Source organism: Aristolochia californica, unplaced genomic scaffold (genome assembly GCF_029961685.1).
Source record: "Aristolochia californica isolate CCGP_79_NKW_82.1479 unplaced genomic scaffold, dmAriCali1.0.hap1 SCAF_8, whole genome shotgun sequence".
Taxonomy (NCBI): domain Eukaryota; kingdom Viridiplantae; phylum Streptophyta; class Magnoliopsida; order Piperales; family Aristolochiaceae; genus Aristolochia; species Aristolochia californica.
The window spans coordinates 40,184,748-40,212,514 of NW_027182279.1; the positions used below are offsets into that span (position 1 = coordinate 40,184,748).

Sequence of the window (27,767 nt, forward strand, 5' to 3'; positions counted from 1 at the left end):
TCCTTCTCTAGTTACATAGGCGTCGATTAGCAGCCGCAGGCGGGACATATCACACCCAGTTCCGGCGAGAGGTAGGAGGAGGTCGGTCATGGAGAGTTGTTTTGAGTTCCTGAAGATACAAACCAACTGCACTTGTGGTAGTACTGCTTGTTGCTCGAGTGTTGAGCTCTGGAAGATTAATTCTCGAATGATGGATATGAATGGAGTGATCCCGCTGCCTCCGCTTACCATCACAAGCTTGTCGTGCCTATAGTTTGAAGAAAAATTCACAAGGTTAATAAGATAATTAATGGATGAAGCCATACTAACGGACAAAATTGGATTATGGAGCACAAAATTTCATACAGTTACCTGAAGAAGTTGGTAGAAGAAGGTGATCCGTAAGGTCCTTCAACTGAAACATCCAAGTGATCCACCGGAGATGGAGAAGAGAGTATCTGATATAGTTTCTGTGACCAGATTCCTTCACTCTTGATGACGACACTGAGCTTATCTTGTTCCAAGCTGCTATTGGAGGTGACTGTGAAAGGGTGCCACTGTAAGCGGGAAATACTCGCACATTTACAAACATTATGCTCGTAGGCGAATAGCTCAACCCTGGACTCTTGGAGAAGCTGAGCTCGAGTGTTTCGCAAGGGAGGAGACGGGCGGCGAGCAATCGAACTCGTTGTCGAGATTGCAGGAAGCGCAAGCAGCGGTCGACCAAGAAGAGGTATATGCCAGGAAGAATAAGTCCAAAAATGGCAAGGCCATAGAAGGAGGTGCCGACATGGACTATGAAGAAGAAGAAGAAGAGAAAGTAGAGATGGTGCGTGTAGTAGAAGACCTCGAACATCTTTCGTCTCACCCTTCCAGAACTGGTAACCCACATGAGCAACCCACAAATCAAAGCTAATTCGCCTGCAACATTCGACACTCCGATTCATATCCCACTTCAACATCTGCTCCATTGAAACAACGACAAAAAAAAGTCAGGAATCATCATGGAGTCGACTCGATCGATAGAATTGTGCAGATATTCAAAAAAAGAAATCGAGATGTCAGATATATGTACTGAGAAATCTGTTTTTTTGCAGCCCAATAGACAATGTAACATAATCCATGAGCAGTGAAGAGGGCCATGACGATATGTCCAAGCCATATGTGATACTTGACGCTGGCCTCCGAGGTGAGTCCCACCAATGGCAACAGAGACGATCCTCGAGTGACGGGAAGAAGAGAAAGGAGAAACAGATAGTTCCAACGAGGCCTAATCGGAGACCTGCACTTTCTAGCTTCGCTTCCCACCTGATCATACATTCCAAAATCAGTCATCTTACAACTTCTCTTACGGGTTAGAATAAATAACACAATATGATACTGATCTAGATCTCTTACAGTTTCTCGCCCTGATGGTGAGCAGATGTAGCATTCATCTTGGCATAGCTGCTGTGTAAATACATTGTCAAAGCCCAGACAAGCAGTGCAAGAAACATGCGAGAAGGTCAGCTCTATTCCTGAAACGATTTTTCCAAGAGGACCCTTCACTAGCACTGGTCGTCTCCATAGAGAAAGAAGACTGTTGGCTCTACTCTTAGCCCCAGTACTGCAATTAAATAATGAGAATACATTTAGATTCAATCAAATAGTATTCCGCTATGGATTTCTTTTCCATTCAATACAACTATTGATCCATAGAGGGAAAAAAACAAAGAAAGGGAAGGCAAAGATGAATTAAATACCTCTTCTTTTGGCACGATTTAATATTCTTGCCAAGATGGAGATAGATGCACCCCAAAACAGACATGAACAGAACAGGTAACACGAACGTCAATAGGTCCGCCCCTGCAATAACAAGTAAAAATTGTTCGAGAAAGAAAAGAAAAGAAAGATTTTAAAGAAACTGAAACGAAAAAAGTAGCAAACGAGCATTGTATCTGCAGAAGAACAATACCTTCTGTCCCAAAATATGTGGAATCGACTCGAGCAGTGATCATAACCTGCCACTTCATGTAATAGCTTGTTGGGTATATTACCCACAGAAGCATCCATCCAGCAAACACCACTCCAATCAAGAGCCCAATGACCGCTCGAGCAAGTCTTGTCGTCACAACCTCCATGAGTACCCTCGTGCACACACCAATGCTAAGTTTTGAGATGAGAGATAAGTTGAGTTAGGTCCCTTATTTATACCCAAAAGCTAAGTAAACTCATTGGAACTGCAGTTTCCAAATTCATCCACGCTGGCTTTGGTAAGAATAATTGCATTGGAACTGTGTGTTTTCCAAATTCGTTTGGTAAGAATTATTTGGAACTGCGCTTTCCAAATTCGTTTGGTAAGAATAATTTGAGAGGAACAGTAGTTTCCAATTTCTACGGGGCTTTCTTAGTGCCGTCATCAATATTGATCGGACGGTCCAATTTTATTCTTTTAATTACAAATTTCTCACTCTTCTGCATAGATCTCACGCGTTCACAACTTTCACCGTCTCTCTGCGTCTCCCCGCATCCTCCTGGATCGGACCACTTCCTTCCTTCTCTCTGTCTGCAGGCGACGGACAAAAATCCTCGCCGCAGACGTCGGACGAGGACATCTGTTCGAGGTAATTTCTCCTCAATTTTTTTCGATATTTTTTCGTGATAGATGCTTTCATGATCTATTTGTTCGTTAGGATTACCGATCCGGAGGTAAACCGATCTCTTTCTTTTGCAGAGTTTGAAGCTTGGATTGCGGAATTATGTAATATATCTCAATATTTTTTCGGATCCTTTCTTTTTCTTTTTCGAAGTTCTTCGCTGATCTTGTTTGTGTGCGTCGTTTTGTCATTTGATTTAAGCGCAAGGATGTGGTGCGGTGACAAGTTTTTCAATTTTATAGGGGTTTTTCACTTTTGTTCCTTGCTGAATGACTCCAATTGGTTGCACTGTTATTCCACTTACACAACGCGCTGGATTGTATTTATATACAAGTGAACTGTGTAGCCTAAAAAGACTACGCATGCAGATTTTCAAAATTTTCGTCAAAAGAATTCGCAATGTAGTGTATGTACGGTGTGTGCTTTTCTTCTAGGATGCTAAACTCTATTTCGATTATCCATGCTTTCGTATGTTATTTCGTCTTTATTGGATGAGTTTGCGGCAGATGGAGTGCTTCAATTTGTTCTGCATTTCGTTTAAGTAATTCTTTATCACTGAGATAACATCAAGATCCTAACATACCATCTCTTACCATTTTAAGGTATCGAGAGAGCTAAAATATGTGCTTGTATTGTGTGATATGCTGGTTCAATAAATTCAGAGGACAATGTTCATCTGGATCATAGAAGACGAATTCTCTCTTAGTTTTTAAGGGCTTGTATAGATAGTTTTCAGAAGAATGTGACTTCAGGTGGTAATACAGTTAATTGAGATAGAGATTTTTTTGAAGTTTTAAAAATGAGTCTCCTAATGCTGAATGGAGGTGGAGTGGTACAACGGATCCAGTACAGTTGAGATGCTGCTGTCGTGATTCATGAAATTTTATCACATCTTAAAAGAAAAGAATCCGTTTTAGTTTCTCAGTGTGAGTTCTTTTTTTTTCTTGGCATAGCTTTGTTCCCTTCTTTCTTTTCCCTTGTCTCGAACGAAATGAGACTTTTTTCCTGTTGAATTTACAGGTTTTTTTTCAATCTATGTTGTCCATATCATGGTTAAACTGACCTCTTCTCCATTTGGAACTGTCTACAGAAATGTATGAGAATATGGGAAGCCAAGCTCGCATGCAGGGCCCCCCATTGAATCCTCAGCCTAACCCCTTTGGGAATACCTTCTATGATGCTGGATCAGGACTCATCCGAGGTGGATTAGGAGCTTATGGTGAACGAATTTTGGGTTCAAGCTCTCAGTATGTGCAAAGCAATGTATGGACATTCGAAGTATATGTACCATGGCTATATAAGGGTACCCATGGATAGATCCACAGGCACTCACAAAACACAAGAGGAATTTACTTTCAAAAGTTGATCAGTCTCCATGTCTTTCAGTTTTGACTTCTTCTAGTGATCAATTTGCAAAAACAAGTTGGTTGATGGTCCTGACTTAAAACCATTATAACTAACTGAAATGGGGACATTGGGATCAATCAGCTGATTATCATGGACAAACTAGAGCTTGTCAAATTGTGTTTTGATCTATCTTATCATAAGTTGTCAGTATGTTTTTTAAACTATCCTTCAGCTAAATCGTTGGACTGGTAAAAGACGGCATGACGAAATGTTAGTTTTGTTTGTGAAGAGGTGGAGAAGTGCTTCAATTACCCATAAACACGAATACATTGTTTTTTATGTTATAGTTATTATAGGAGTTGTAAATTTTCTTACAAGTGCTTTCTGGCCAGATAAGCAGGTACTTCTCTGATCCCCAGTACTACTTTCAAGTGAATGACCAGCATGTGAGGAACAAGTTGAAGGTGATCTTGTTCCCGTTCCTACATAGAGTAAGCAATGTGTTCAAACTTATCTTTGTACTATTGATTGTTAATTAATGACCTGAGGAAGTATGTTCAGTAGTCAACCAAAAAGGTTATTGGTCTTGTGTGCCTTGGCAAGATTGATATTCTGATGGAAATGAAATTTGGTCTTCTCAACGAGGCTTTGGAGGTCAGTTTTTTTCTGGATTGTTTGTCGAAATGTCATGGGACATTCTTCAACCTTGAATTGTTGGTGCAACAGACTTTAGGATTAGTACAGACAGCGTGATCGACAATTTTCATGGCTGCTTCTGCATCCTATCTTTTGTTCACTTTCAAGAAAGTAACCGACATCCTGATAGGCTATTTATTAAAACTGCTATCAATTTATTTGCTTCATTTAGGGTCACTGGACAAGGATAACAGAGCCAGTGGGAGGTAGACTCTCCTACAAACCTCCTATCTATGATATAAATGCTCCTGACTTGTACATTCCCTTTATGGGTTTTGGGACTTATGTAGTTCTTGCTGGCCTTTTTTTGGGCCTTCTTGGAAAGTAAGTGCAAAAATACTTTTACTTTCTTCATTTGTTATATTCAAGTCTCTTTCCAAGTTCAAAAAAACGTTCAAGTCTCTATTTTACATCTGTCTTCTCTTGTCATCCTCCACAGGTTTACTCCTGAAGCTTTGAGTATGCAATTTACAACAGGACTCCTTGGATGGTTCCTCCAGGCATTACTTCTTAAAGTTACGTTGTACATGTTAGGGAGTGGTGAGGCCCCATTATTGGATATGGTTTCTTATGATGGTTATGCATTCATCGGGATTTCCATGGCTATAATGGCAAGGATGGTGAAAGTGAATTTGAATTCACTCTACTTATCCAAAATTGTTAAGTGAATGAAGTATGTAATTCACTTTCACTTGCTCCAGTGTAAAATGAGTAAAAAGGGAAATCTAAGGGTTTACCCTTTGAATTCACTTTCATTCGCTCACTCGATGCTCTCCGTATCCTTCTCTCTCATCACTACTCGACCTCACCGTTGCCCCCCTCCCTCTCGTCGTTGCTCACCCTTGTCCTTGTCCTCTCACTCACTATTGCTTGACCTTGTCTTTGCTCCCTTCCCTCTTGCTCGACCTCTCGCCACAACTCGGCCTCATCCTCATCCTCCCTTGCTTTCGTGTTTCTTCCTTCTCCTCTCACCGCCCACGCTATCAAAACTGAACCATGAATAATTTATTTTCAAAATTATTTTATTATTTTATATTACACTAAAGTTTGTCTTATTTTATTAATAAAATACCCTATTTATTACTTTTAATAGTATATTAAATTCTTCTATGTGAGTTTCCCAATTTTGTTGGGATGGTTTTTTTCTTTTTCTTTTTTTCTCTTTTTGCTTTTCATTTGTTTAATTCTTCTCTTTTTTCCCTTCTTCTCATTCTTCTCCTTCTTTCCTTTTTTTTTTTTTTTCTTTTTCTCATTTTTTTCTTTCCTTCCCTTATTTTCTTCTATTTTTTCACCTTTTCTTCCTCCTTTTTTGATTTTATCTTTTTCCTCTTTTCTTTGTTGTCCTTTTTCCTTGTGGAAGAAAAGAACAAAATAGGAAAAAATGAGAAATTTAAATTTCTCCTGAGGAAATTGGGAAATTTGCTAGGAGGGGGTACTCTTTTCTAATGAATTTTCCAATTTTTTTTGGAGGGTACCCTTTCCCAGTGAATTTTTCACTTCTCTGTGTGAGAGCTTTTTTTCTTCTCTTTTCTTTTTCCATTTTATTCATTCTTCTCCTTCTTTCCTTTTTTCTTTTTATTTTTTCTTTTTTTATGTTTCATGTTTACCATTTTTTCCTTCTCTTCATTTTTTTTCTTTATTAATTCCTCCTTTTTTTTCCTTTTCTTTTTCCTTCTTCTCCTTTTTCCTTGTGGGAAAAGAGAACAAAATTGGGGAGGGGGGGAACGGGAAAATTGAATTTCTACTAATGAAATTCCCAATTTTTTTCCTTGGGGATTTTTCTAGGAGAAATTTCCAATTTCGCTACGAGAAGGTACCATTTCCAACTCAAGTATGTATCTATTCATAACGAAATTCTATTCACGTAGAATGTTTTTAGTCTCGTGATAGTTGTAAAGCAAAGACTCCTTAGGAGGAAATGATTTTTTGAGCAGAGAAAGTATACTACCCAATGCTTATTCCTCATATTGGAAGTTGTTTTATTATGAAGCAAATAAGTGAGAAAGGGCTATCTTAGAAAAGTTCTAAGGATGAGGATATAATTCTTATTATGCTCCTATTTTTTACGTTTTATGTTAATCTTTTGTTTCTATATTAAATTATCATCTCGACATTATTGTTATAATTATGTCTGGTCAAACTAATGGTCCTACGACTCTTCCCTTCACTATCCAACCTAGTAACTAAGACAACTATAACAAATTTGAAAATATGGTGACTTGTCCTACAACACATAAATACAAATTAAAAAAATCCAAATGACGGTTTCATTGTATTCCTCCTCCTCATGTTGGGAATTTTTTCCTTGTTGCATGAAAAACATTCCATAGCAATGGTCTACAAATTAAAACAAAAATTATATTTCATTGCAATTCAATAAAATGATAGTATTTATCGTCTCAATATACATATATATTTTTACTCCATTTTGAAGTGATGTCAATATTGGTAAAACGATAATTAAACCCAATTGGTTAGGGTCAGATTGGACACAATCACCATATTGGGTTAGGTTTTGAGCTTCTATGGTTGAACCAAGAAAGATTAAGGAAAAAAATCTATCAATTTAATTATATATTTTTATTGTTTTGAAGTAACATCGACACTAGTTTAACCAGTAATCAAACACAGTTGATTAGGATTAGATTGGCCCAATTTATTATTGGGTTTTATAACATCGATAATAATGTTAATTAATTAATATAAATTATAAAATAATTTTTAATGAAAAACACCAACAACCACTCATTAGTTTCGACTTAATTCATAATTTCAAATATATAATTTTCATTGACGGAATTAACATATATACTGGTTAATGAGTTCTTAATGTATAAAAGGTTGCTTAGAGAGAGAGAGAGAGAGAGAGAGGAACATGAACAAGATTAATAATGAAAAGTTTGTAAACCTTGCCTCTATTCACCAAAATAAAAATAAAATTAGTTACAACATCTCTCCTAAACTCATTCTAAGTTGGGAAGTGGAAAGGAATAAAAAAATCAAAGCATGGAAATGTTAAATAAAGGTCACCGTCTAAGGCATCCTACAAGATAGAACCAGATTATTCCACATTTTGTTAATAAGCTCTTCAAGAGTAATCTAGCTTTACTTCAAGGTTTGCTTAGTATTTTCATCTCATCAATGGGACCCTTCTGATCCCTCGTTACCAGCTAAAGCTGATGGATTCAAAATGCAGGTTATCAGCCAAACCAGCAGAACAGATCGCTGCCACACGTTGCCGCATCCCCTTTGGTCCGCTGGCTAATACTCCAACGCTTGATTCATCACATGACGCCAATAGTATTTCTGCCATGGAAATTAAATCCGAGCTTCAGTCGTCATTACCATGAGAGGATTAGAAAAGAAACAACAAATTAAAGTTTGGTTATGTATATGCTTACTTTCAATGTCCGGTCTCTTGCCGTAGTGAACTCTGATGGATTGACTGAGTGACTGATGAGGCTGACTCTCCAATTCTCTGTCACCATTATTGAACCACGACCCATCTTCGATGACCATCGCTTCCATGGCACTTCGCTTCTTATTCCATAGAACCGCAGCAATAGATGCAACAGCTATGAATAAACAGATGAACAACATGTTGAGCAACGATCTTGAGATGTGAGGGAAGATCATGTTAGTGTCGTGGTCAATTGGGTAGAAATAATAACGTGTGGTGATCCCCAGCAATATCAGGAACATAACGAAGGAGCTGGAGATGATTGCGGAAAGCCAAAGCCAGCCGTTGGGACCCAAAACAGCTGAGACCGGGGCATGACACGGGTTAGTCTTGAACCACAAGGTTCGCTGGAGATGTTTTTGCTTGTTGTTTTCACTGTTGGGTCCTTCTCTAGTTACATAGGCGTCGATTAGCAGCCGCAGGCGGGACATATCACACCCAGTTCCGGCGAGAGGTAGGAGGAGGTCGGTCATGGAGAGTTGTTTTGAGTTCCTGAAGATACAAACCAACTGCACTTGTGGTAGTACTGCTTGTTGCTCGAGTGTTGAGCTCTGGAAGATTAATTCTCGAATGATGGATATGAATGGAGTGATCCCGCTGCCTCCGCTTACCATCACAAGCTTGTCGTGCCTATAGTTTGAAGAAAAATTCACAAGGTTAATAAGATAATTAATGGATGAAGCCATACTAACGGACAAAATTGGATTATGGAGCACAAAATTTCATACAGTTACCTGAAGAAGTTGGTAGAAGAAGGTGATCCGTAAGGTCCTTCAACTGAAACATCCAAGTGATCCACCGGAGATGGAGAAGAGAGTATCTGATATAGTTTCTGTGACCAGATTCCTTCACTCTTGATGACGACACTGAGCTTATCTTGTTCCAAGCTGCTATTGGAGGTGACTGTGAAAGGGTGCCACTGTAAGCGGGAAATACTCGGCACATTTACAAACATTATGCTCGTAGGCGAATAGCTCAACCCTGGACTCTTGGAGAAGCTGAGCTCGAGTGTTTCGCAAGGGAGGAGACGGGCGGCGAGCAATCGAACTCGTTGTCGAGATTGCAGGAAGCGCAAGCAGCGGTCGACCAAGAAGAGGTATATGCCAGGAAGAATAAGTCCAAAAATGGCAAGGCCATAGAAGGAGGTGCCGACATGGACTATGAAGAAGAAGAAGAAGAGAAAGTAGAGATGGTGCGTGTAGTAGAAGACCTCGAACATCTTTCGTCTCACCCTTCCAGAACTGGTAACCCACATGAGCAACCCACAAATCAAAGCTAATTCGCCTGCAACATTCGACACTCCGATCATATCCCACTTCAACATCTGCTCCATTGAAACAACGACAAAAAAAAGTCAGGAATCATCATGGAGTCGACTCGATCGATAGAATTTGTGCAGATATTCAAAAAAAGAAATCGAGATGTCAGATATATGTACCTGAGAAATCTGTTTTTTTGCAGCCCAATAGACAATGTAACATAATCCATGAGCAGTGAAGAGGGCCATGACGATATGTCCAAGCCATATGTGATACTTGACGCTGGCCTCCGAGGTGAGTCCCACCAATGGCAACAGAGACGATCCTCGAGTAACGGGGAAGAAGAGAAAGGAGAAACAGATAGTTCCAACGAGGCCTAATCGGAGACCTGCACTTTCTAGCTTCGCTTCCCACCTGATCATACATTCCAAAATCAGTCATCTTACAACTTCTCTTACGGGTTAGAATAAATAACACAATATGATACTGATCTAGATCTCTTACAGTTTCTCGCCCTGATGGTGAGCAGATGTAGCATTCATCTTGGCATAGCTGCTGTGTAAATACATTGTCAAAGCCCAGACAAGCAGTGCAAGAAACATGGCGAAGAAGGTCAGCTCTATTCCTGAAACGATTCCAAGAGGACCCTTCACTAGCACTGGTCGTCTCCATAGAGAAAGAAGACTGTTGGCTCTACTCTTAGCCCCAGTACTGCAATTAAATAATGAGAATACATTTAGATTCAATCAAATAGTATTCCGCTATGGATTTCTTTTCCATTCAATACAACTATTGATCCATAGAGGGAAAAAAACAAAGAAAGGGAAGGCAAAGATGAATTAAATACCTCTTCTTTTGGCACGATTTAATATTCTTGCCAAGATGGAGATAGATGCACCCCAAAACAGACATGAACAGAACAGGTAACACGAACGTCAATAGGTCCGCCCCTGCAATAACAAGTAAAAATTGTTCGAGAAAGAAAAGAAAAGAAAGATTTTAAAGAAACTGAAACGAAAAAAGTAGCAAACGAGCATTGTATCTGCAGAAGAACAATACCTTCTGTCCCAAAATATGTGGAATCGACTCGAGCAGTGATCATAACCTGCCACTTCATGTAATAGCTTGTTGGGTATATTACCCACAGAAGCATCCATCCAGCAAACACCACTCCAATCAAGAGCCCAATGACCGCTCGAGCAAGTCTTGTCGTCACAACCTCCATGAGTACCCTCGTGCACACACCAATGCTAAGTTTTGAGATGAGAGATAAGTTGAGTTAGGTCCCTTATTTATACCCAAAAGCTAAGTAAACTCATTGGAACTGCAGTTTCCAAATTCATCCACGCTGGCTTTGGTAAGAATAATTGCATTGGAACTGTGTGTTTTCCAAATTCGTTTGGTAAGAATTATTTGGAACTGCGCTTTCCAAATTCGTTTGGTAAGAATAATTTGAGAGGAACAGTAGTTTCCAATTTCTACGGGGCTTTCTTAGTGCCGTCATCAATATTGATCGGACGGTCCAATTTTATTCTTTTAATTACAAATTTCTCACTCTTCTGCATAGATCTCACGCGTTCACAACTTTCACCGTCTCTCTGCGTCTCCCCGCATCCTCCTGGATCGGACCACTTCCTTCCTTCTCTCTGTCTGCAGGCGACGGACAAAAATCCTCGCCGCAGACGTCGGACGAGGACATCTGTTCGAGGTAATTTCTCCTCAATTTTTTTCGATATTTTTTCGTGATAGATGCTTTCATGATCTATTTGTTCGTTAGGATTACCGATCCGGAGGTAAACCGATCTCTTTCTTTTGCAGAGTTTGAAGCTTGGATTGCGGAATTATGTAATATATCTCAATATTTTTTCGGATCCTTTCTTTTTCTTTTTCGAAGTTCTTCGCTGATCTTGTTTGTGTGCGTCGTTTTGTCATTTGATTTAAGCGCAAGGATGTGGTGCGGTGACAAGTTTTTCAATTTTATAGGGGTTTTTCACTTTTGTTCCTTGCTGAATGACTCCAATTGGTTGCACTGTTATTCCACTTACACAACGCGCTGGATTGTATTTATATACAAGTGAACTGTGTAGCCTAAAAAGACTACGCATGCAGATTTTCAAAATTTTCGTCAAAAGAATTCGCAATGTAGTGTATGTACGGTGTGTGCTTTTCTTCTAGGATGCTAAACTCTATTTCGATTATCCATGCTTTCGTATGTTATTTCGTCTTTATTGGATGAGTTTGCGGCAGATGGAGTGCTTCAATTTGTTCTGCATTTCGTTTAAGTAATTCTTTATCACTGAGATAACATCAAGATCCTAACATACCATCTCTTACCATTTTAAGGTATCGAGAGAGCTAAAATATGTGCTTGTATTGTGTGATATGCTGGTTCAATAAATTCAGAGGACAATGTTCATCTGGATCATAGAAGACGAATTCTCTCTTAGTTTTTAAGGGCTTGTATAGATAGTTTTCAGAAGAATGTGACTTCAGGTGGTAATACAGTTAATTGAGATAGAGATTTTTTTGAAGTTTTAAAAATGAGTCTCCTAATGCTGAATGGAGGTGGAGTGGTACAACGGATCCAGTACAGTTGAGATGCTGCTGTCGTGATTCATGAAATTTTATCACATCTTAAAAGAAAAGAATCCGTTTTAGTTTCTCAGTGTGAGTTCTTTTTTTTTCTTGGCATAGCTTTGTTCCCTTCTTTCTTTTCCCTTGTCTCGAACGAAATGAGACTTTTTTCCTGTTGAATTTACAGGTTTTTTTTCAATCTATGTTGTCCATATCATGGTTAAACTGACCTCTTCTCCATTTGGAACTGTCTACAGAAATGTATGAGAATATGGGAAGCCAAGCTCGCATGCAGGGCCCCCCATTGAATCCTCAGCCTAACCCCTTTGGGAATACCTTCTATGATGCTGGATCAGGACTCATCCGAGGTGGATTAGGAGCTTATGGTGAACGAATTTTGGGTTCAAGCTCTCAGTATGTGCAAAGCAATGTATGGACATTCGAAGTATATGTACCATGGCTATATAAGGGTACCCATGGATAGATCCACAGGCACTCACAAAACACAAGAGGAATTTACTTTCAAAAGTTGATCAGTCTCCATGTCTTTCAGTTTTGACTTCTTCTAGTGATCAATTTGCAAAAACAAGTTGGTTGATGGTCCTGACTTAAAACCATTATAACTAACTGAAATGGGGACATTGGGATCAATCAGCTGATTATCATGGACAAACTAGAGCTTGTCAAATTGTGTTTTGATCTATCTTATCATAAGTTGTCAGTATGTTTTTTAAACTATCCTTCAGCTAAATCGTTGGACTGGTAAAAGACGGCATGACGAAATGTTAGTTTTGTTTGTGAAGAGGTGGAGAAGTGCTTCAATTACCCATAAACACGAATACATTGTTTTTTATGTTATAGTTATTATAGGAGTTGTAAATTTTCTTACAAGTGCTTTCTGGCCAGATAAGCAGGTACTTCTCTGATCCCCAGTACTACTTTCAAGTGAATGACCAGCATGTGAGGAACAAGTTGAAGGTGATCTTGTTCCCGTTCCTACATAGAGTAAGCAATGTGTTCAAACTTATCTTTGTACTATTGATTGTTAATTAATGACCTGAGGAAGTATGTTCAGTAGTCAACCAAAAAGGTTATTGGTCTTGTGTGCCTTGGCAAGATTGATATTCTGATGGAAATGAAATTTGGTCTTCTCAACGAGGCTTTGGAGGTCAGTTTTTTTCTGGATTGTTTGTCGAAATGTCATGGGACATTCTTCAACCTTGAATTGTTGGTGCAACAGACTTTAGGATTAGTACAGACAGCGTGATCGACAATTTTCATGGCTGCTTCTGCATCCTATCTTTTGTTCACTTTCAAGAAAGTAACCGACATCCTGATAGGCTATTTATTAAAACTGCTATCAATTTATTTGCTTCATTTAGGGTCACTGGACAAGGATAACAGAGCCAGTGGGAGGTAGACTCTCCTACAAACCTCCTATCTATGATATAAATGCTCCTGACTTGTACATTCCCTTTATGGGTTTTGGGACTTATGTAGTTCTTGCTGGCCTTTTTTTGGGCCTTCTTGGAAAGTAAGTGCAAAAATACTTTTACTTTCTTCATTTGTTATATTCAAGTCTCTTTCCAAGTTCAAAAAAACGTTCAAGTCTCTATTTTACATCTGTCTTCTCTTGTCATCCTCCACAGGTTTACTCCTGAAGCTTTGAGTATGCAATTTACAACAGGACTCCTTGGATGGTTCCTCCAGGCATTACTTCTTAAAGTTACGTTGTACATGTTAGGGAGTGGTGAGGCCCCATTATTGGATATGGTTTCTTATGATGGTTATGCATTCATCGGGATTTCCATGGCTATAATGGCAAGGATGGTGAAAGTGAATTTGAATTCACTCTACTTATCCAAAATTGTTAAGTGAATGAAGTATGTAATTCACTTTCACTTGCTCCAGTGTAAAATGAGTAAAAAGGGAAATCTAAGGGTTTACCCTTTGAATTCACTTTCATTCGCTCACTCGATGCTCTCCGTATCCTTCTCTCTCATCACTACTCGACCTCACCGTTGCCCCCCTCCCTCTCGTCGTTGCTCACCCTTGTCCTTGTCCTCTCACTCACTATTGCTTGACCTTGTCTTTGCTCCCTTCCCTCTTGCTCGACCTCTCGCCACAACTCGGCCTCATCCTCATCCTCCCTTGCTTTCGTGTTTCTTCCTTCTCCTCTCACCGCCCACGCTATCAAAACTGAACCATGAATAATTTATTTTCAAAATTATTTTATTATTTTATATTACACTAAAGTTTGTCTTATTTTATTAATAAAATACCCTATTTATTACTTTTAATAGTATATTAAATTCTTCTATGTGAGTTTCCCAATTTTGTTGGGATGGTTTTTTTCTTTTTCTTTTTTTCTCTTTTTGCTTTTCATTTGTTTAATTCTTCTCTTTTTTCCCTTCTTCTCATTCTTCTCCTTCTTTCCTTTTTTTTTTTTTTCTTTTTCTCATTTTTTTCTTTCCTTCCCTTATTTTCTTCTATTTTTTCACCTTTTCTTCCTCCTTTTTTGATTTTATCTTTTTCCTCTTTTCTTTGTTGTCCTTTTTCCTTGTGGAAGAAAAGAACAAAATAGGAAAAAATGAGAAATTTAAATTTCTCCTGAGGAAATTGGGAAATTTGCTAGGAGGGGGTACTCTTTTCTAATGAATTTTCCAATTTTTTTTGGAGGGTACCCTTTCCCAGTGAATTTTTCACTTCTCTGTGTGAGAGCTTTTTTTCTTCTCTTTTCTTTTTCCATTTTATTCATTCTTCTCCTTCTTTCCTTTTTTCTTTTTATTTTTTCTTTTTTTATGTTTCATGTTTACCATTTTTTCCTTCTCTTCATTTTTTTTCTTTATTAATTCCTCCTTTTTTTTCCTTTTCTTTTTCCTTCTTCTCCTTTTTCCTTGTGGGAAAAGAGAACAAAATTGGGGAGGGGGGGAACGGGAAAATTGAATTTCTACTAATGAAATTCCCAATTTTTTTCCTTGGGGATTTTTCTAGGAGAAATTTCCAATTTCGCTACGAGAAGGTACCATTTCCAACTCAAGTATGTATCTATTCATAACGAAATTCTATTCACGTAGAATGTTTTTAGTCTCGTGATAGTTGTAAAGCAAAGACTCCTTAGGAGGAAATGATTTTTTGAGCAGAGAAAGTATACTACCCAATGCTTATTCCTCATATTGGAAGTTGTTTTATTATGAAGCAAATAAGTGAGAAAGGGCTATCTTAGAAAAGTTCTAAGGATGAGGATATAATTCTTATTATGCTCCTATTTTTTACGTTTTATGTTAATCTTTTGTTTCTATATTAAATTATCATCTCGACATTATTGTTATAATTATGTCTGGTCAAACTAATGGTCCTACGACTCTTCCCTTCACTATCCAACCTAGTAACTAAGACAACTATAACAAATTTGAAAATATGGTGACTTGTCCTACAACACATAAATACAAATTAAAAAAATCCAAATGACGGTTTCATTGTATTCCTCCTCCTCATGTTGGGAATTTTTTCCTTGTTGCATGAAAAACATTCCATAGCAATGGTCTACAAATTAAAACAAAAATTATATTTCATTGCAATTCAATAAAATGATAGTATTTATCGTCTCAATATACATATATATTTTTACTCCATTTTGAAGTGATGTCAATATTGGTAAAACGATAATTAAACCCAATTGGTTAGGGTCAGATTGGACACAATCACCATATTGGGTTAGGTTTTGAGCTTCTATGGTTGAACCAAGAAAGATTAAGGAAAAAAATCTATCAATTTAATTATATATTTTTATTGTTTTGAAGTAACATCGACACTAGTTTAACCAGTAATCAAACACAGTTGATTAGGATTAGATTGGCCCAATTTATTATTGGGTTTTATAACATCGATAATAATGTTAATTAATTAATATAAATTATAAAATAATTTTTAATGAAAAACACCAACAACCACTCATTAGTTTCGACTTAATTCATAATTTCAAATATATAATTTTCATTGACGGAATTAACATATATACTGGTTAATGAGTTCTTAATGTATAAAAGGTTGCTTAGAGAGAGAGAGAGAGAGAGAGAGGAACATGAACAAGATTAATAATGAAAAGTTTGTAAACCTTGCCTCTATTCACCAAAATAAAAATAAAATTAGTTACAACATCTCTCCTAAACTCATTCTAAGTTGGGAAGTGGAAAGGAATAAAAAAATCAAAGCATGGAAATGTTAAATAAAGGTCACCGTCTAAGGCATCCTACAAGATAGAACCAGATTATTCCACATTTTGTTAATAAGCTCTTCAAGAGTAATCTAGCTTTACTTCAAGGTTTGCTTAGTATTTTCATCTCATCAATGGGACCCTTCTGATCCCTCGTTACCAGCTAAAGCTGATGGATTCAAAATGCAGGTTATCAGCCAAACCAGCAGAACAGATCGCTGCCACACGTTGCCGCATCCCCTTTGGTCCGCTGGCTAATACTCCAACGCTTGATTCATCACATGACGCCAATAGTATTTCTGCCATGGAAATTAAATCCGAGCTTCAGTCGTCATTACCATGAGAGGATTAGAAAAGAAACAACAAATTAAAGTTTGGTTATGTATATGCTTACTTTCAATGTCCGGTCTCTTGCCGTAGTGAACTCTGATGGATTGACTGAGTGACTGATGAGGCTGACTCTCCAATTCTCTGTCACCATTATTGAACCACGACCCATCTTCGATGACCATCGCTTCCATGGCACTTCGCTTCTTATTCCATAGAACCGCAGCAATAGATGCAACAGCTATGAATAAACAGATGAACAACATGTTGAGCAACGATCTTGAGATGTGAGGGAAGATCATGTTAGTGTCGTGGTCAATTGGGTAGAAATAATAACGTGTGGTGATCCCCAGCAATATCAGGAACATAACGAAGGAGCTGGAGATGATTGCGGAAAGCCAAAGCCAGCCGTTGGGACCCAAAACAGCTGAGACCGGGGCATGACACGGGTTAGTCTTGAACCACAAGGTTCGCTGGAGATGTTTTTGCTTGTTGTTTTCACTGTTGGGTCCTTCTCTAGTTACATAGGCGTCGATTAGCAGCCGCAGGCGGGACATATCACACCCAGTTCCGGCGAGAGGTAGGAGGAGGTCGGTCATGGAGAGTTGTTTTGAGTTCCTGAAGATACAAACCAACTGCACTTGTGGTAGTACTGCTTGTTGCTCGAGTGTTGAGCTCTGGAAGATTAATTCTCGAATGATGGATATGAATGGAGTGATCCCGCTGCCTCCGCTTACCATCACAAGCTTGTCGTGCCTATAGTTTGAAGAAAAATTCACAAGGTTAATAAGATAATTAATGGATGAAGCCATACTAACGGACAAAATTGGATTATGGAGCACAAAATTTCATACAGTTACCTGAAGAAGTTGGTAGAAGAAGGTGATCCGTAAGGTCCTTCAACTGAAACATCCAAGTGATCCACCGGAGATGGAGAAGAGAGTATCTGATATAGTTTCTGTGACCAGATTCCTTCACTCTTGATGACGACACTGAGCTTATCTTGTTCCAAGCTGCTATTGGAGGTGACTGTGAAAGGGTGCCACTGTAAGCGGGAAATACTCGGCACATTTACAAACATTATGCTCGTAGGCGAATAGCTCAACCCTGGACTCTTGGAGAAGCTGAGCTCGAGTGTTTCGCAAGGGAGGAGACGGGCGGCGAGCAATCGAACTCGTTGTCGAGATTGCAGGAAGCGCAAGCAGCGGTCGACCAAGAAGAGGTATATGCCAGGAAGAATAAGTCCAAAAATGGCAAGGCCATAGAAGGAGGTGCCGACATGGACTATGAAGAAGAAGAAGAAGAGAAAGTAGAGATGGTGCGTGTAGTAGAAGACCTCGAACATCTTTCGTCTCACCCTTCCAGAACTGGTAACCCACATGAGCAACCCACAAATCAAAGCTAATTCGCCTGCAACATTCGACACTCCGATCATATCCCACTTCAACATCTGCTCCATTGAAACAACGACAAAAAAAAGTCAGGAATCATCATGGAGTCGACTCGATCGATAGAATTTGTGCAGATATTCAAAAAAAGAAATCGAGATGTCAGATATATGTACCTGAGAAATCTGTTTTTTTGCAGCCCAATAGACAATGTAACATAATCCATGAGCAGTGAAGAGGGCCATGACGATATGTCCAAGCCATATGTGATACTTGACGCTGGCCTCCGAGGTGAGTCCCACCAATGGCAACAGAGACGATCCTCGAGTGACGGGGAAGAAGAGAAAGGAGAAACAGATAGTTCCAACGAGGCCTAATCGGAGACCTGCACTTTCTAGCTTCGCTTCCCACCTGATCATACATTCCAAAATCAGTCATCTTACAACTTCTCTTACGGGTTAGAATAAATAACACAATATGATACTGATCTAGATCTCTTACAGTTTCTCGCCCTGATGGTGAGCAGATGTAGCATTCATCTTGGCATAGCTGCTGTGTAAATACATTGTCAAAGCCCAGACAAGCAGTGCAAGAAACATGGCGAAGAAGGTCAGCTCTATTCCTGAAACGATTCCAAGAGGACCCTTCACTAGCACTGGTCGTCTCCATAGAGAAAGAAGACTGTTGGCTCTACTCTTAGCCCCAGTACTGCAATTAAATAATGAGAATACATTTAGATTCAATCAAATAGTATTCCGCTATGGATTTCTTTTCCATTCAATACAACTATTGATCCATAGAGGGAAAAAAACAAAGAAAGGGAAGGCAAAGATGAATTAAATACCTCTTCTTTTGGCACGATTTAATATTCTTGCCAAGATGGAGATAGATGCACCCCAAAACAGACATGAACAGAACAGGTAACACGAACGTCAATAGGTCCGCCCCTGCAATAACAAGTAAAAATTGTTCGAGAAAGAAAAGAAAAGAAAGATTTTAAAGAAACTGAAACGAAAAAAGTAGCAAACGAGCATTGTATCTGCAGAAGAACAATACCTTCTGTCCCAAAATATGTGGAATCGACTCGAGCAGTGATCATAACCTGCCACTTCATGTAATAGCTTGTTGGGTATATTACCCACAGAAGCATCCATCCAGCAAACACCACTCCAATCAAGAGCCCAATGACCGCTCGAGCAAGTCTTGTCGTCACAACCTCCATGAGTACCCTCGTGCACACACCAATGCTAAGTTTTGAGATGAGAGATAAGTTGAGTTAGGTCCCTTATTTATACCCAAAAGCTAAGTAAACTCATTGGAACTGCAGTTTCCAAATTCATCCACGCTGGCTTTGGTAAGAATAATTGCATTGGAACTGTGTGTTTTCCAAATTCGTTTGGTAAGAATTATTTGGAACTGCGCTTTCCAAATTCGTTTGGTAAGAATAATTTGAGAGGAACAGTAGTTTCCAATTTCTACGGGGCTTTCTTAGTGCCGTCATCAATATTGATCGGACGGTCCAATTTTATTCTTTTAATTACAAATTTCTCACTCTTCTGCATAGATCTCACGCGTTCACAACTTTCACCGTCTCTCTGCGTCTCCCCGCATCCTCCTGGATCGGACCACTTCCTTCCTTCTCTCTGTCTGCAGGCGACGGACAAAAATCCTCGCCGCAGACGTCGGACGAGGACATCTGTTCGAGGTAATTTCTCCTCAATTTTTTTCGATATTTTTTCGTGATAGATGCTTTCATGATCTATTTGTTCGTTAGGATTACCGATCCGGAGGTAAACCGATCTCTTTCTTTTGCAGAGTTTGAAGCTTGGATTGCGGAATTATGTAATATATCTCAATATTTTTTCGGATCCTTTCTTTTTCTTTTTCGAAGTTCTTCGCTGATCTTGTTTGTGTGCGTCGTTTTGTCATTTGATTTAAGCGCAAGGATGTGGTGCGGTGACAAGTTTTTCAATTTTATAGGGGTTTTTCACTTTTGTTCCTTGCTGAATGACTCCAATTGGTTGCACTGTTATTCCACTTACACAACGCGCTGGATTGTATTTATATACAAGTGAACTGTGTAGCCTAAAAAGACTACGCATGCAGATTTTCAAAATTTTCGTCAAAAGAATTCGCAATGTAGTGTATGTACGGTGTGTGCTTTTCTTCTAGGATGCTAAACTCTATTTCGATTATCCATGCTTTCGTATGTTATTTCGTCTTTATTGGATGAGTTTGCGGCAGATGGAGTGCTTCAATTTGTTCTGCATTTCGTTTAAGTAATTCTTTATCACTGAGATAACATCAAGATCCTAACATACCATCTCTTACCATTTTAAGGTATCGAGAGAGCTAAAATATGTGCTTGTATTGTGTGATATGCTGGTTCAATAAATTCAGAGGACAATGTTCATCTGGATCATAGAAGACGAATTCTCTCTTAGTTTTTAAGGGCTTGTATAGATAGTTTTCAGAAGAATGTGACTTCAGGTGGTAATACAGTTAATTGAGATAGAGATTTTTTTGAAGTTTTAAAAATGAGTCTCCTAATGCTGAATGGAGGTGGAGTGGTACAACGGATCCAGTACAGTTGAGATGCTGCTGTCGTGATTCATGAAATTTTATCACATCTTAAAAGAAAAGAATCCGTTTTAGTTTCTCAGTGTGAGTTCTTTTTTTTTCTTGGCATAGCTTTGTTCCCTTCTTTCTTTTCCCTTGTCTCGAACGAAATGAGACTTTTTTCCTGTTGAATTTACAGGTTTTTTTTCAATCTATGTTGTCCATATCATGGTTAAACTGACCTCTTCTCCATTTGGAACTGTCTACAGAAATGTATGAGAATATGGGAAGCCAAGCTCGCATGCAGGGCCCCCCATTGAATCCTCAGCCTAACCCCTTTGGGAATACCTTCTATGATGCTGGATCAGGACTCATCCGAGGTGGATTAGGAGCTTATGGTGAACGAATTTTGGGTTCAAGCTCTCAGTATGTGCAAAGCAATGTATGGACATTCGAAGTATATGTACCATGGCTATATAAGGGTACCCATGGATAGATCCACAGGCACTCACAAAACACAAGAGGAATTTACTTTCAAAAGTTGATCAGTCTCCATGTCTTTCAGTTTTGACTTCTTCTAGTGATCAATTTGCAAAAACAAGTTGGTTGATGGTCCTGACTTAAAACCATTATAACTAACTGAAATGGGGACATTGGGATCAATCAGCTGATTATCATGGACAAACTAGAGCTTGTCAAATTGTGTTTTGATCTATCTTATCATAAGTTGTCAGTATGTTTTTTAAACTATCCTTCAGCTAAATCGTTGGACTGGTAAAAGACGGCATGACGAAATGTTAGTTTTGTTTGTGAAGAGGTGGAGAAGTGCTTCAATTACCCATAAACACGAATACATTGTTTTTTATGTTATAGTTATTATAGGAGTTGTAAATTTTCTTACAAGTGCTTTCTGGCCAGATAAGCAGGTACTTCTCTGATCCCCAGTACTACTTTCAAGTGAATGACCAGCATGTGAGGAACAAGTTGAAGGTGATCTTGTTCCCGTTCCTACATAGAGTAAGCAATGTGTTCAAACTTATCTTTGTACTATTGATTGTTAATTAATGACCTGAGGAAGTATGTTCAGTAGTCAACCAAAAAGGTTATTGGTCTTGTGTGCCTTGGCAAGATTGATATTCTGATGGAAATGAAATTTGGTCTTCTCAACGAGGCTTTGGAGGTCAGTTTTTTTCTGGATTGTTTGTCGAAATGTCATGGGACATTCTTCAACCTTGAATTGTTGGTGCAACAGACTTTAGGATTAGTACAGACAGCGTGATCGACAATTTTCATGGCTGCTTCTGCATCCTATCTTTTGTTCACTTTCAAGAAAGTAACCGACATCCTGATAGGCTATTTATTAAAACTGCTATCAATTTATTTGCTTCATTTAGGGTCACTGGACAAGGATAACAGAGCCAGTGGGAGGTAGACTCTCCTACAAACCTCCTATCTATGATATAAATGCTCCTGACTTGTACATTCCCTTTATGGGTTTTGGGACTTATGTAGTTCTTGCTGGCCTTTTTTTGGGCCTTCTTGGAAAGTAAGTGCAAAAATACTTTTACTTTCTTCATTTGTTATATTCAAGTCTCTTTCCAAGTTCAAAAAAACGTTCAAGTCTCTATTTTACATCTGTCTTCTCTTGTCATCCTCCACAGGTTTACTCCTGAAGCTTTGAGTATGCAATTTACAACAGGACTCCTTGGATGGTTCCTCCAGGCATTACTTCTTAAAGTTACGTTGTACATGTTAGGGAGTGGTGAGGCCCCATTATTGGATATGGTTTCTTATGATGGTTATGCATTCATCGGGATTTCCATGGCTATAATGGCAAGGATGGTGAAAGTGAATTTGAATTCACTCTACTTATCCAAAATTGTTAAGTGAATGAAGTATGTAATTCACTTTCACTTGCTCCAGTGTAAAATGAGTAAAAAGGGAAATCTAAGGGTTTACCCTTTGAATTCACTTTCATTCGCTCACTCGATGCTCTCCGTATCCTTCTCTCTCATCACTACTCGACCTCACCGTTGCCCCCCTCCCTCTCGTCGTTGCTCACCCTTGTCCTTGTCCTCTCACTCACTATTGCTTGACCTTGTCTTTGCTCCCTTCCCTCTTGCTCGACCTCTCGCCACAACTCGGCCTCATCCTCATCCTCCCTTGCTTTCGTGTTTCTTCCTTCTCCTCTCACCGCCCACGCTATCAAAACTGAACCATGAATAATTTATTTTCAAAATTATTTTATTATTTTATATTACACTAAAGTTTGTCTTATTTTATTAATAAAATACCCTATTTATTACTTTTAATAGTATATTAAATTCTTCTATGTGAGTTTCCCAATTTTGTTGGGATGGTTTTTTTCTTTTTCTTTTTTTCTCTTTTTGCTTTTCATTTGTTTAATTCTTCTCTTTTTTCCCTTCTTCTCATTCTTCTCCTTCTTTCCTTTTTTTTTTTTTTTCTTTTTCTCATTTTTTTCTTTCCTTCCCTTATTTTCTTCTATTTTTTCACCTTTTCTTCCTCCTTTTTTGATTTTATCTTTTTCCTCTTTTCTTTGTTGTCCTTTTTCCTTGTGGAAGAAAAGAACAAAATAGGAAAAAATGAGAAATTTAAATTTCTCCTGAGGAAATTGGGAAATTTGCTAGGAGGGGGTACTCTTTTCTAATGAATTTTCCAATTTTTTTTGGAGGGTACCCTTTCCCAGTGAATTTTTCACTTCTCTGTGTGAGAGCTTTTTTTCTTCTCTTTTCTTTTTCCATTTTATTCATTCTTCTCCTTCTTTCCTTTTTTCTTTTTATTTTTTCTTTTTTTATGTTTCATGTTTACCATTTTTTCCTTCTCTTCATTTTTTTTCTTTATTAATTCCTCCTTTTTTTTCCTTTTCTTTTTCCTTCTTCTCCTTTTTCCTTGTGGGAAAAGAGAACAAAATTGGGGAGGGGGGGAACGGGAAAATTGAATTTCTACTAATGAAATTCCCAATTTTTTTCCTTGGGGATTTTTCTAGGAGAAATTTCCAATTTCGCTACGAGAAGGTACCATTTCCAACTCAAGTATGTATCTATTCATAACGAAATTCTATTCACGTAGAATGTTTTTAGTCTCGTGATAGTTGTAAAGCAAAGACTCCTTAGGAGGAAATGATTTTTTGAGCAGAGAAAGTATACTACCCAATGCTTATTCCTCATATTGGAAGTTGTTTTATTATGAAGCAAATAAGTGAGAAAGGGCTATCTTAGAAAAGTTCTAAGGATGAGGATATAATTCTTATTATGCTCCTATTTTTTACGTTTTATGTTAATCTTTTGTTTCTATATTAAATTATCATCTCGACATTATTGTTATAATTATGTCTGGTCAAACTAATGGTCCTACGACTCTTCCCTTCACTATCCAACCTAGTAACTAAGACAACTATAACAAATTTGAAAATATGGTGACTTGTCCTACAACACATAAATACAAATTAAAAAAATCCAAATGACGGTTTCATTGTATTCCTCCTCCTCATGTTGGGAATTTTTTCCTTGTTGCATGAAAAACATTCCATAGCAATGGTCTACAAATTAAAACAAAAATTATATTTCATTGCAATTCAATAAAATGATAGTATTTATCGTCTCAATATACATATATATTTTTACTCCATTTTGAAGTGATGTCAATATTGGTAAAACGATAATTAAACCCAATTGGTTAGGGTCAGATTGGACACAATCACCATATTGGGTTAGGTTTTGAGCTTCTATGGTTGAACCAAGAAAGATTAAGGAAAAAAATCTATCAATTTAATTATATATTTTTATTGTTTTGAAGTAACATCGACACTAGTTTAACCAGTAATCAAACACAGTTGATTAGGATTAGATTGGCCCAATTTATTATTGGGTTTTATAACATCGATAATAATGTTAATTAATTAATATAAATTATAAAATAATTTTTAATGAAAAACACCAACAACCACTCATTAGTTTCGACTTAATTCATAATTTCAAATATATAATTTTCATTGACGGAATTAACATATATACTGGTTAATGAGTTCTTAATGTATAAAAGGTTGCTTAGAGAGAGAGAGAGAGAGAGAGAGGAACATGAACAAGATTAATAATGAAAAGTTTGTAAACCTTGCCTCTATTCACCAAAATAAAAATAAAATTAGTTACAACATCTCTCCTAAACTCATTCTAAGTTGGGAAGTGGAAAGGAATAAAAAAATCAAAGCATGGAAATGTTAAATAAAGGTCACCGTCTAAGGCATCCTACAAGATAGAACCAGATTATTCCACATTTTGTTAATAAGCTCTTCAAGAGTAATCTAGCTTTACTTCAAGGTTTGCTTAGTATTTTCATCTCATCAATGGGACCCTTCTGATCCCTCGTTACCAGCTAAAGCTGATGGATTCAAAATGCAGGTTATCAGCCAAACCAGCAGAACAGATCGCTGCCACACGTTGCCGCATCCCCTTTGGTCCGCTGGCTAATACTCCAACGCTTGATTCATCACATGACGCCAATAGTATTTCTGCCATGGAAATTAAATCCGAGCTTCAGTCGTCATTACCATGAGAGGATTAGAAAAGAAACAACAAATTAAAGTTTGGTTATGTATATGCTTACTTTCAATGTCCGGTCTCTTGCCGTAGTGAACTCTGATGGATTGACTGAGTGACTGATGAGGCTGACTCTCCAATTCTCTGTCACCATTATTGAACCACGACCCATCTTCGATGACCATCGCTTCCATGGCACTTCGCTTCTTATTCCATAGAACCGCAGCAATAGATGCAACAGCTATGAATAAACAGATGAACAACATGTTGAGCAACGATCTTGAGATGTGAGGGAAGATCATGTTAGTGTCGTGGTCAATTGGGTAGAAATAATAACGTGTGGTGATCCCCAGCAATATCAGGAACATAACGAAGGAGCTGGAGATGATTGCGGAAAGCCAAAGCCAGCCGTTGGGACCCAAAACAGCTGAGACCGGGGCATGACACGGGTTAGTCTTGAACCACAAGGTTCGCTGGAGATGTTTTTGCTTGTTGTTTTCACTGTTGGGTCCTTCTCTAGTTACATAGGCGTCGATTAGCAGCCGCAGGCGGGACATATCACACCCAGTTCCGGCGAGAGGTAGGAGGAGGTCGGTCATGGAGAGTTGTTTTGAGTTCCTGAAGATACAAACCAACTGCACTTGTGGTAGTACTGCTTGTTGCTCGAGTGTTGAGCTCTGGAAGATTAATTCTCGAATGATGGATATGAATGGAGTGATCCCGCTGCCTCCGCTTACCATCACAAGCTTGTCGTGCCTATAGTTTGAAGAAAAATTCACAAGGTTAATAAGATAATTAATGGATGAAGCCATACTAACGGACAAAATTGGATTATGGAGCACAAAATTTCATACAGTTACCTGAAGAAGTTGGTAGAAGAAGGTGATCCGTAAGGTCCTTCAACTGAAACATCCAAGTGATCCACCGGAGATGGAGAAGAGAGTATCTGATATAGTTTCTGTGACCAGATTCCTTCACTCTTGATGACGACACTGAGCTTATCTTGTTCCAAGCTGCTATTGGAGGTGACTGTGAAAGGGTGCCACTGTAAGCGGGAAATACTCGGCACATTTACAAACATTATGCTCGTAGGCGAATAGCTCAACCCTGGACTCTTGGAGAAGCTGAGCTCGAGTGTTTCGCAAGGGAGGAGACGGGCGGCGAGCAATCGAACTCGTTGTCGAGATTGCAGGAAGCGCAAGCAGCGGTCGACCAAGAAGAGGTATATGCCAGGAAGAATAAGTCCAAAAATGGCAAGGCCATAGAAGGAGGTGCCGACATGGACTATGAAGAAGAAGAAGAAGAGAAAGTAGAGATGGTGCGTGTAGTAGAAGACCTCGAACATCTTTCGTCTCACCCTTCCAGAACTGGTAACCCACATGAGCAACCCACAAATCAAAGCTAATTCGCCTGCAACATTCGACACTCCGATCATATCCCACTTCAACATCTGCTCCATTGAAACAACGACAAAAAAAAGTCAGGAATCATCATGGAGTCGACTCGATCGATAGAATTTGTGCAGATATTCAAAAAAAGAAATCGAGATGTCAGATATATGTACCTGAGAAATCTGTTTTTTTGCAGCCCAATAGACAATGTAACATAATCCATGAGCAGTGAAGAGGGCCATGACGATATGTCCAAGCCATATGTGATACTTGACGCTGGCCTCCGAGGTGAGTCCCACCAATGGCAACAGAGACGATCCTCGAGTGACGGGGAAGAAGAGAAAGGAGAAACAGATAGTTCCAACGAGGCCTAATCGGAGACCTGCACTTTCTAGCTTCGCTTCCCACCTGATCATACATTCCAAAATCAGTCATCTTACAACTTCTCTTACGGGTTAGAATAAATAACACAATATGATACTGATCTAGATCTCTTACAGTTTCTCGCCCTGATGGTGAGCAGATGTAGCATTCATCTTGGCATAGCTGCTGTGTAAATACATTGTCAAAGCCCAGACAAGCAGTGCAAGAAACATGGCGAAGAAGGTCAGCTCTATTCCTGAAACGATTCCAAGAGGACCCTTCACTAGCACTGGTCGTCTCCATAGAGAAAGAAGACTGTTGGCTCTACTCTTAGCCCCAGTACTGCAATTAAATAATGAGAATACATTTAGATTCAATCAAATAGTATTCCGCTATGGATTTCTTTTCCATTCAATACAACTATTGATCCATAGAGGGAAAAAAACAAAGAAAGGGAAGGCAAAGATGAATTAAATACCTCTTCTTTTGGCACGATTTAATATTCTTGCCAAGATGGAGATAGATGCACCCCAAAACAGACATGAACAGAACAGGTAACACGAACGTCAATAGGTCCGCCCCTGCAATAACAAGTAAAAATTGTTCGAGAAAGAAAAGAAAAGAAAGATTTTAAAGAAACTGAAACGAAAAAAGTAGCAAACGAGCATTGTATCTGCAGAAGAACAATACCTTCTGTCCCAAAATATGTGGAATCGACTCGAGCAGTGATCATAACCTGCCACTTCATGTAATAGCTTGTTGGGTATATTACCCACAGAAGCATCCATCCAGCAAACACCACTCCAATCAAGAGCCCAATGACCGCTCGAGCAAGTCTTGTCGTCACAACCTCCATGAGTACCCTCGTGCACACACCAATGCTAAGTTTTGAGATGAGAGATAAGTTGAGTTAGGTCCCTTATTTATACCCAAAAGCTAAGTAAACTCATTGGAACTGCAGTTTCCAAATTCATCCACGCTGGCTTTGGTAAGAATAATTGCATTGGAACTGTGTG

At 38.6% G+C, this 27,767-nt stretch overlaps 5 protein-coding genes and 1 pseudogene across 11 annotated transcripts; 3 read left to right on the forward strand and 3 right to left on the reverse strand.

Annotated features, from left to right (window-relative positions):
• Positions 1-9: 9 nt before the first annotated feature.
• On the reverse strand, positions 10-2,099 carry LOC137938544 (ferric reduction oxidase 2-like; annotated as a pseudogene).
• Positions 2,100-2,460: 361 nt separating this feature from the next.
• On the forward strand, positions 2,461-5,768 carry LOC137939083 (uncharacterized). 3 transcript variants are annotated; one of them, XM_068784271.1, is made up of 6 exons: positions 2,461-2,582; positions 2,693-2,719; positions 3,706-3,878; positions 4,355-4,453; positions 4,831-4,982; positions 5,098-5,768. In XM_068784271.1, the coding sequence occupies exons 3-6, from the start codon at positions 3,708-3,710 to the stop codon at positions 5,324-5,326; spliced, it is 651 nt and encodes a 216-aa protein (XP_068640372.1). In that variant the 5' UTR covers positions 2,461-2,582; positions 2,693-2,719; positions 3,706-3,707; the 3' UTR covers positions 5,327-5,768. The 3 variants fall into 3 exon arrangements, with proteins under 3 accessions (XP_068640372.1, XP_068640371.1, XP_068640373.1); XM_068784270.1 differs by lacking the exon at positions 2,693-2,719 and having other exon boundaries at positions 5,098-5,763; XM_068784272.1 differs by lacking the exons at positions 2,461-2,582; positions 2,693-2,719 and adding an exon at positions 3,218-3,541.
• A 2,053-nt stretch (positions 5,769-7,821) lies between these two features.
• On the reverse strand, positions 7,822-10,602 carry LOC137938545 (ferric reduction oxidase 2-like). The gene is made up of 7 exons (XM_068783494.1): positions 10,437-10,602; positions 10,225-10,327; positions 9,882-10,088; positions 9,557-9,791; positions 8,853-9,442; positions 8,060-8,748; positions 7,822-7,964 (listed from the first exon to the last, which is right to left on the reverse strand). Exons 1-7 carry the CDS (start codon positions 10,600-10,602, stop codon positions 7,822-7,824), a joined length of 2,133 nt encoding a protein of 710 aa, XP_068639595.1.
• A 361-nt stretch (positions 10,603-10,963) lies between these two features.
• LOC137939082 (uncharacterized) lies at positions 10,964-14,271 on the forward strand. 3 transcript variants are annotated; one of them, XM_068784267.1, is made up of 6 exons: positions 10,964-11,085; positions 11,196-11,222; positions 12,209-12,381; positions 12,858-12,956; positions 13,334-13,485; positions 13,601-14,271. In XM_068784267.1, the coding sequence occupies exons 3-6, from the start codon at positions 12,211-12,213 to the stop codon at positions 13,827-13,829; spliced, it is 651 nt and encodes a 216-aa protein (XP_068640368.1). In that variant the 5' UTR covers positions 10,964-11,085; positions 11,196-11,222; positions 12,209-12,210; the 3' UTR covers positions 13,830-14,271. The 3 variants fall into 3 exon arrangements, with proteins under 3 accessions (XP_068640368.1, XP_068640367.1, XP_068640369.1); XM_068784266.1 differs by lacking the exon at positions 11,196-11,222 and having other exon boundaries at positions 13,601-14,266; XM_068784268.1 differs by lacking the exons at positions 10,964-11,085; positions 11,196-11,222 and adding an exon at positions 11,721-12,044.
• Positions 14,272-16,323: 2,052 nt separating this feature from the next.
• Positions 16,324-27,607, reverse strand: LOC137938546 (uncharacterized). The gene is made up of 14 exons (XM_068783496.1): positions 27,442-27,607; positions 27,230-27,332; positions 26,887-27,078; positions 26,562-26,796; positions 25,858-26,447; positions 25,065-25,753; positions 24,831-24,969; positions 18,939-19,129; positions 18,742-18,829; positions 18,384-18,572; positions 18,059-18,293; positions 17,355-17,944; positions 16,562-17,250; positions 16,324-16,466 (listed from the first exon to the last, which is right to left on the reverse strand). The coding sequence occupies exons 1-14, from the start codon at positions 27,605-27,607 to the stop codon at positions 16,324-16,326; spliced, it is 4,239 nt and encodes a 1,412-aa protein (XP_068639597.1).
• LOC137938692 (uncharacterized) lies at positions 19,466-22,773 on the forward strand. Of its 3 annotated transcripts, XM_068783690.1 has the most exons (6): positions 19,466-19,587; positions 19,698-19,724; positions 20,711-20,883; positions 21,360-21,458; positions 21,836-21,987; positions 22,103-22,773. In XM_068783690.1, the coding sequence occupies exons 3-6, from the start codon at positions 20,713-20,715 to the stop codon at positions 22,329-22,331; spliced, it is 651 nt and encodes a 216-aa protein (XP_068639791.1). In that variant the 5' UTR covers positions 19,466-19,587; positions 19,698-19,724; positions 20,711-20,712; the 3' UTR covers positions 22,332-22,773. The 3 variants fall into 3 exon arrangements, with proteins under 3 accessions (XP_068639791.1, XP_068639790.1, XP_068639792.1); XM_068783689.1 differs by lacking the exon at positions 19,698-19,724 and having other exon boundaries at positions 22,103-22,768; XM_068783691.1 differs by lacking the exons at positions 19,466-19,587; positions 19,698-19,724 and adding an exon at positions 20,223-20,546.
• Positions 27,608-27,767: the final 160 nt, after the last annotated feature.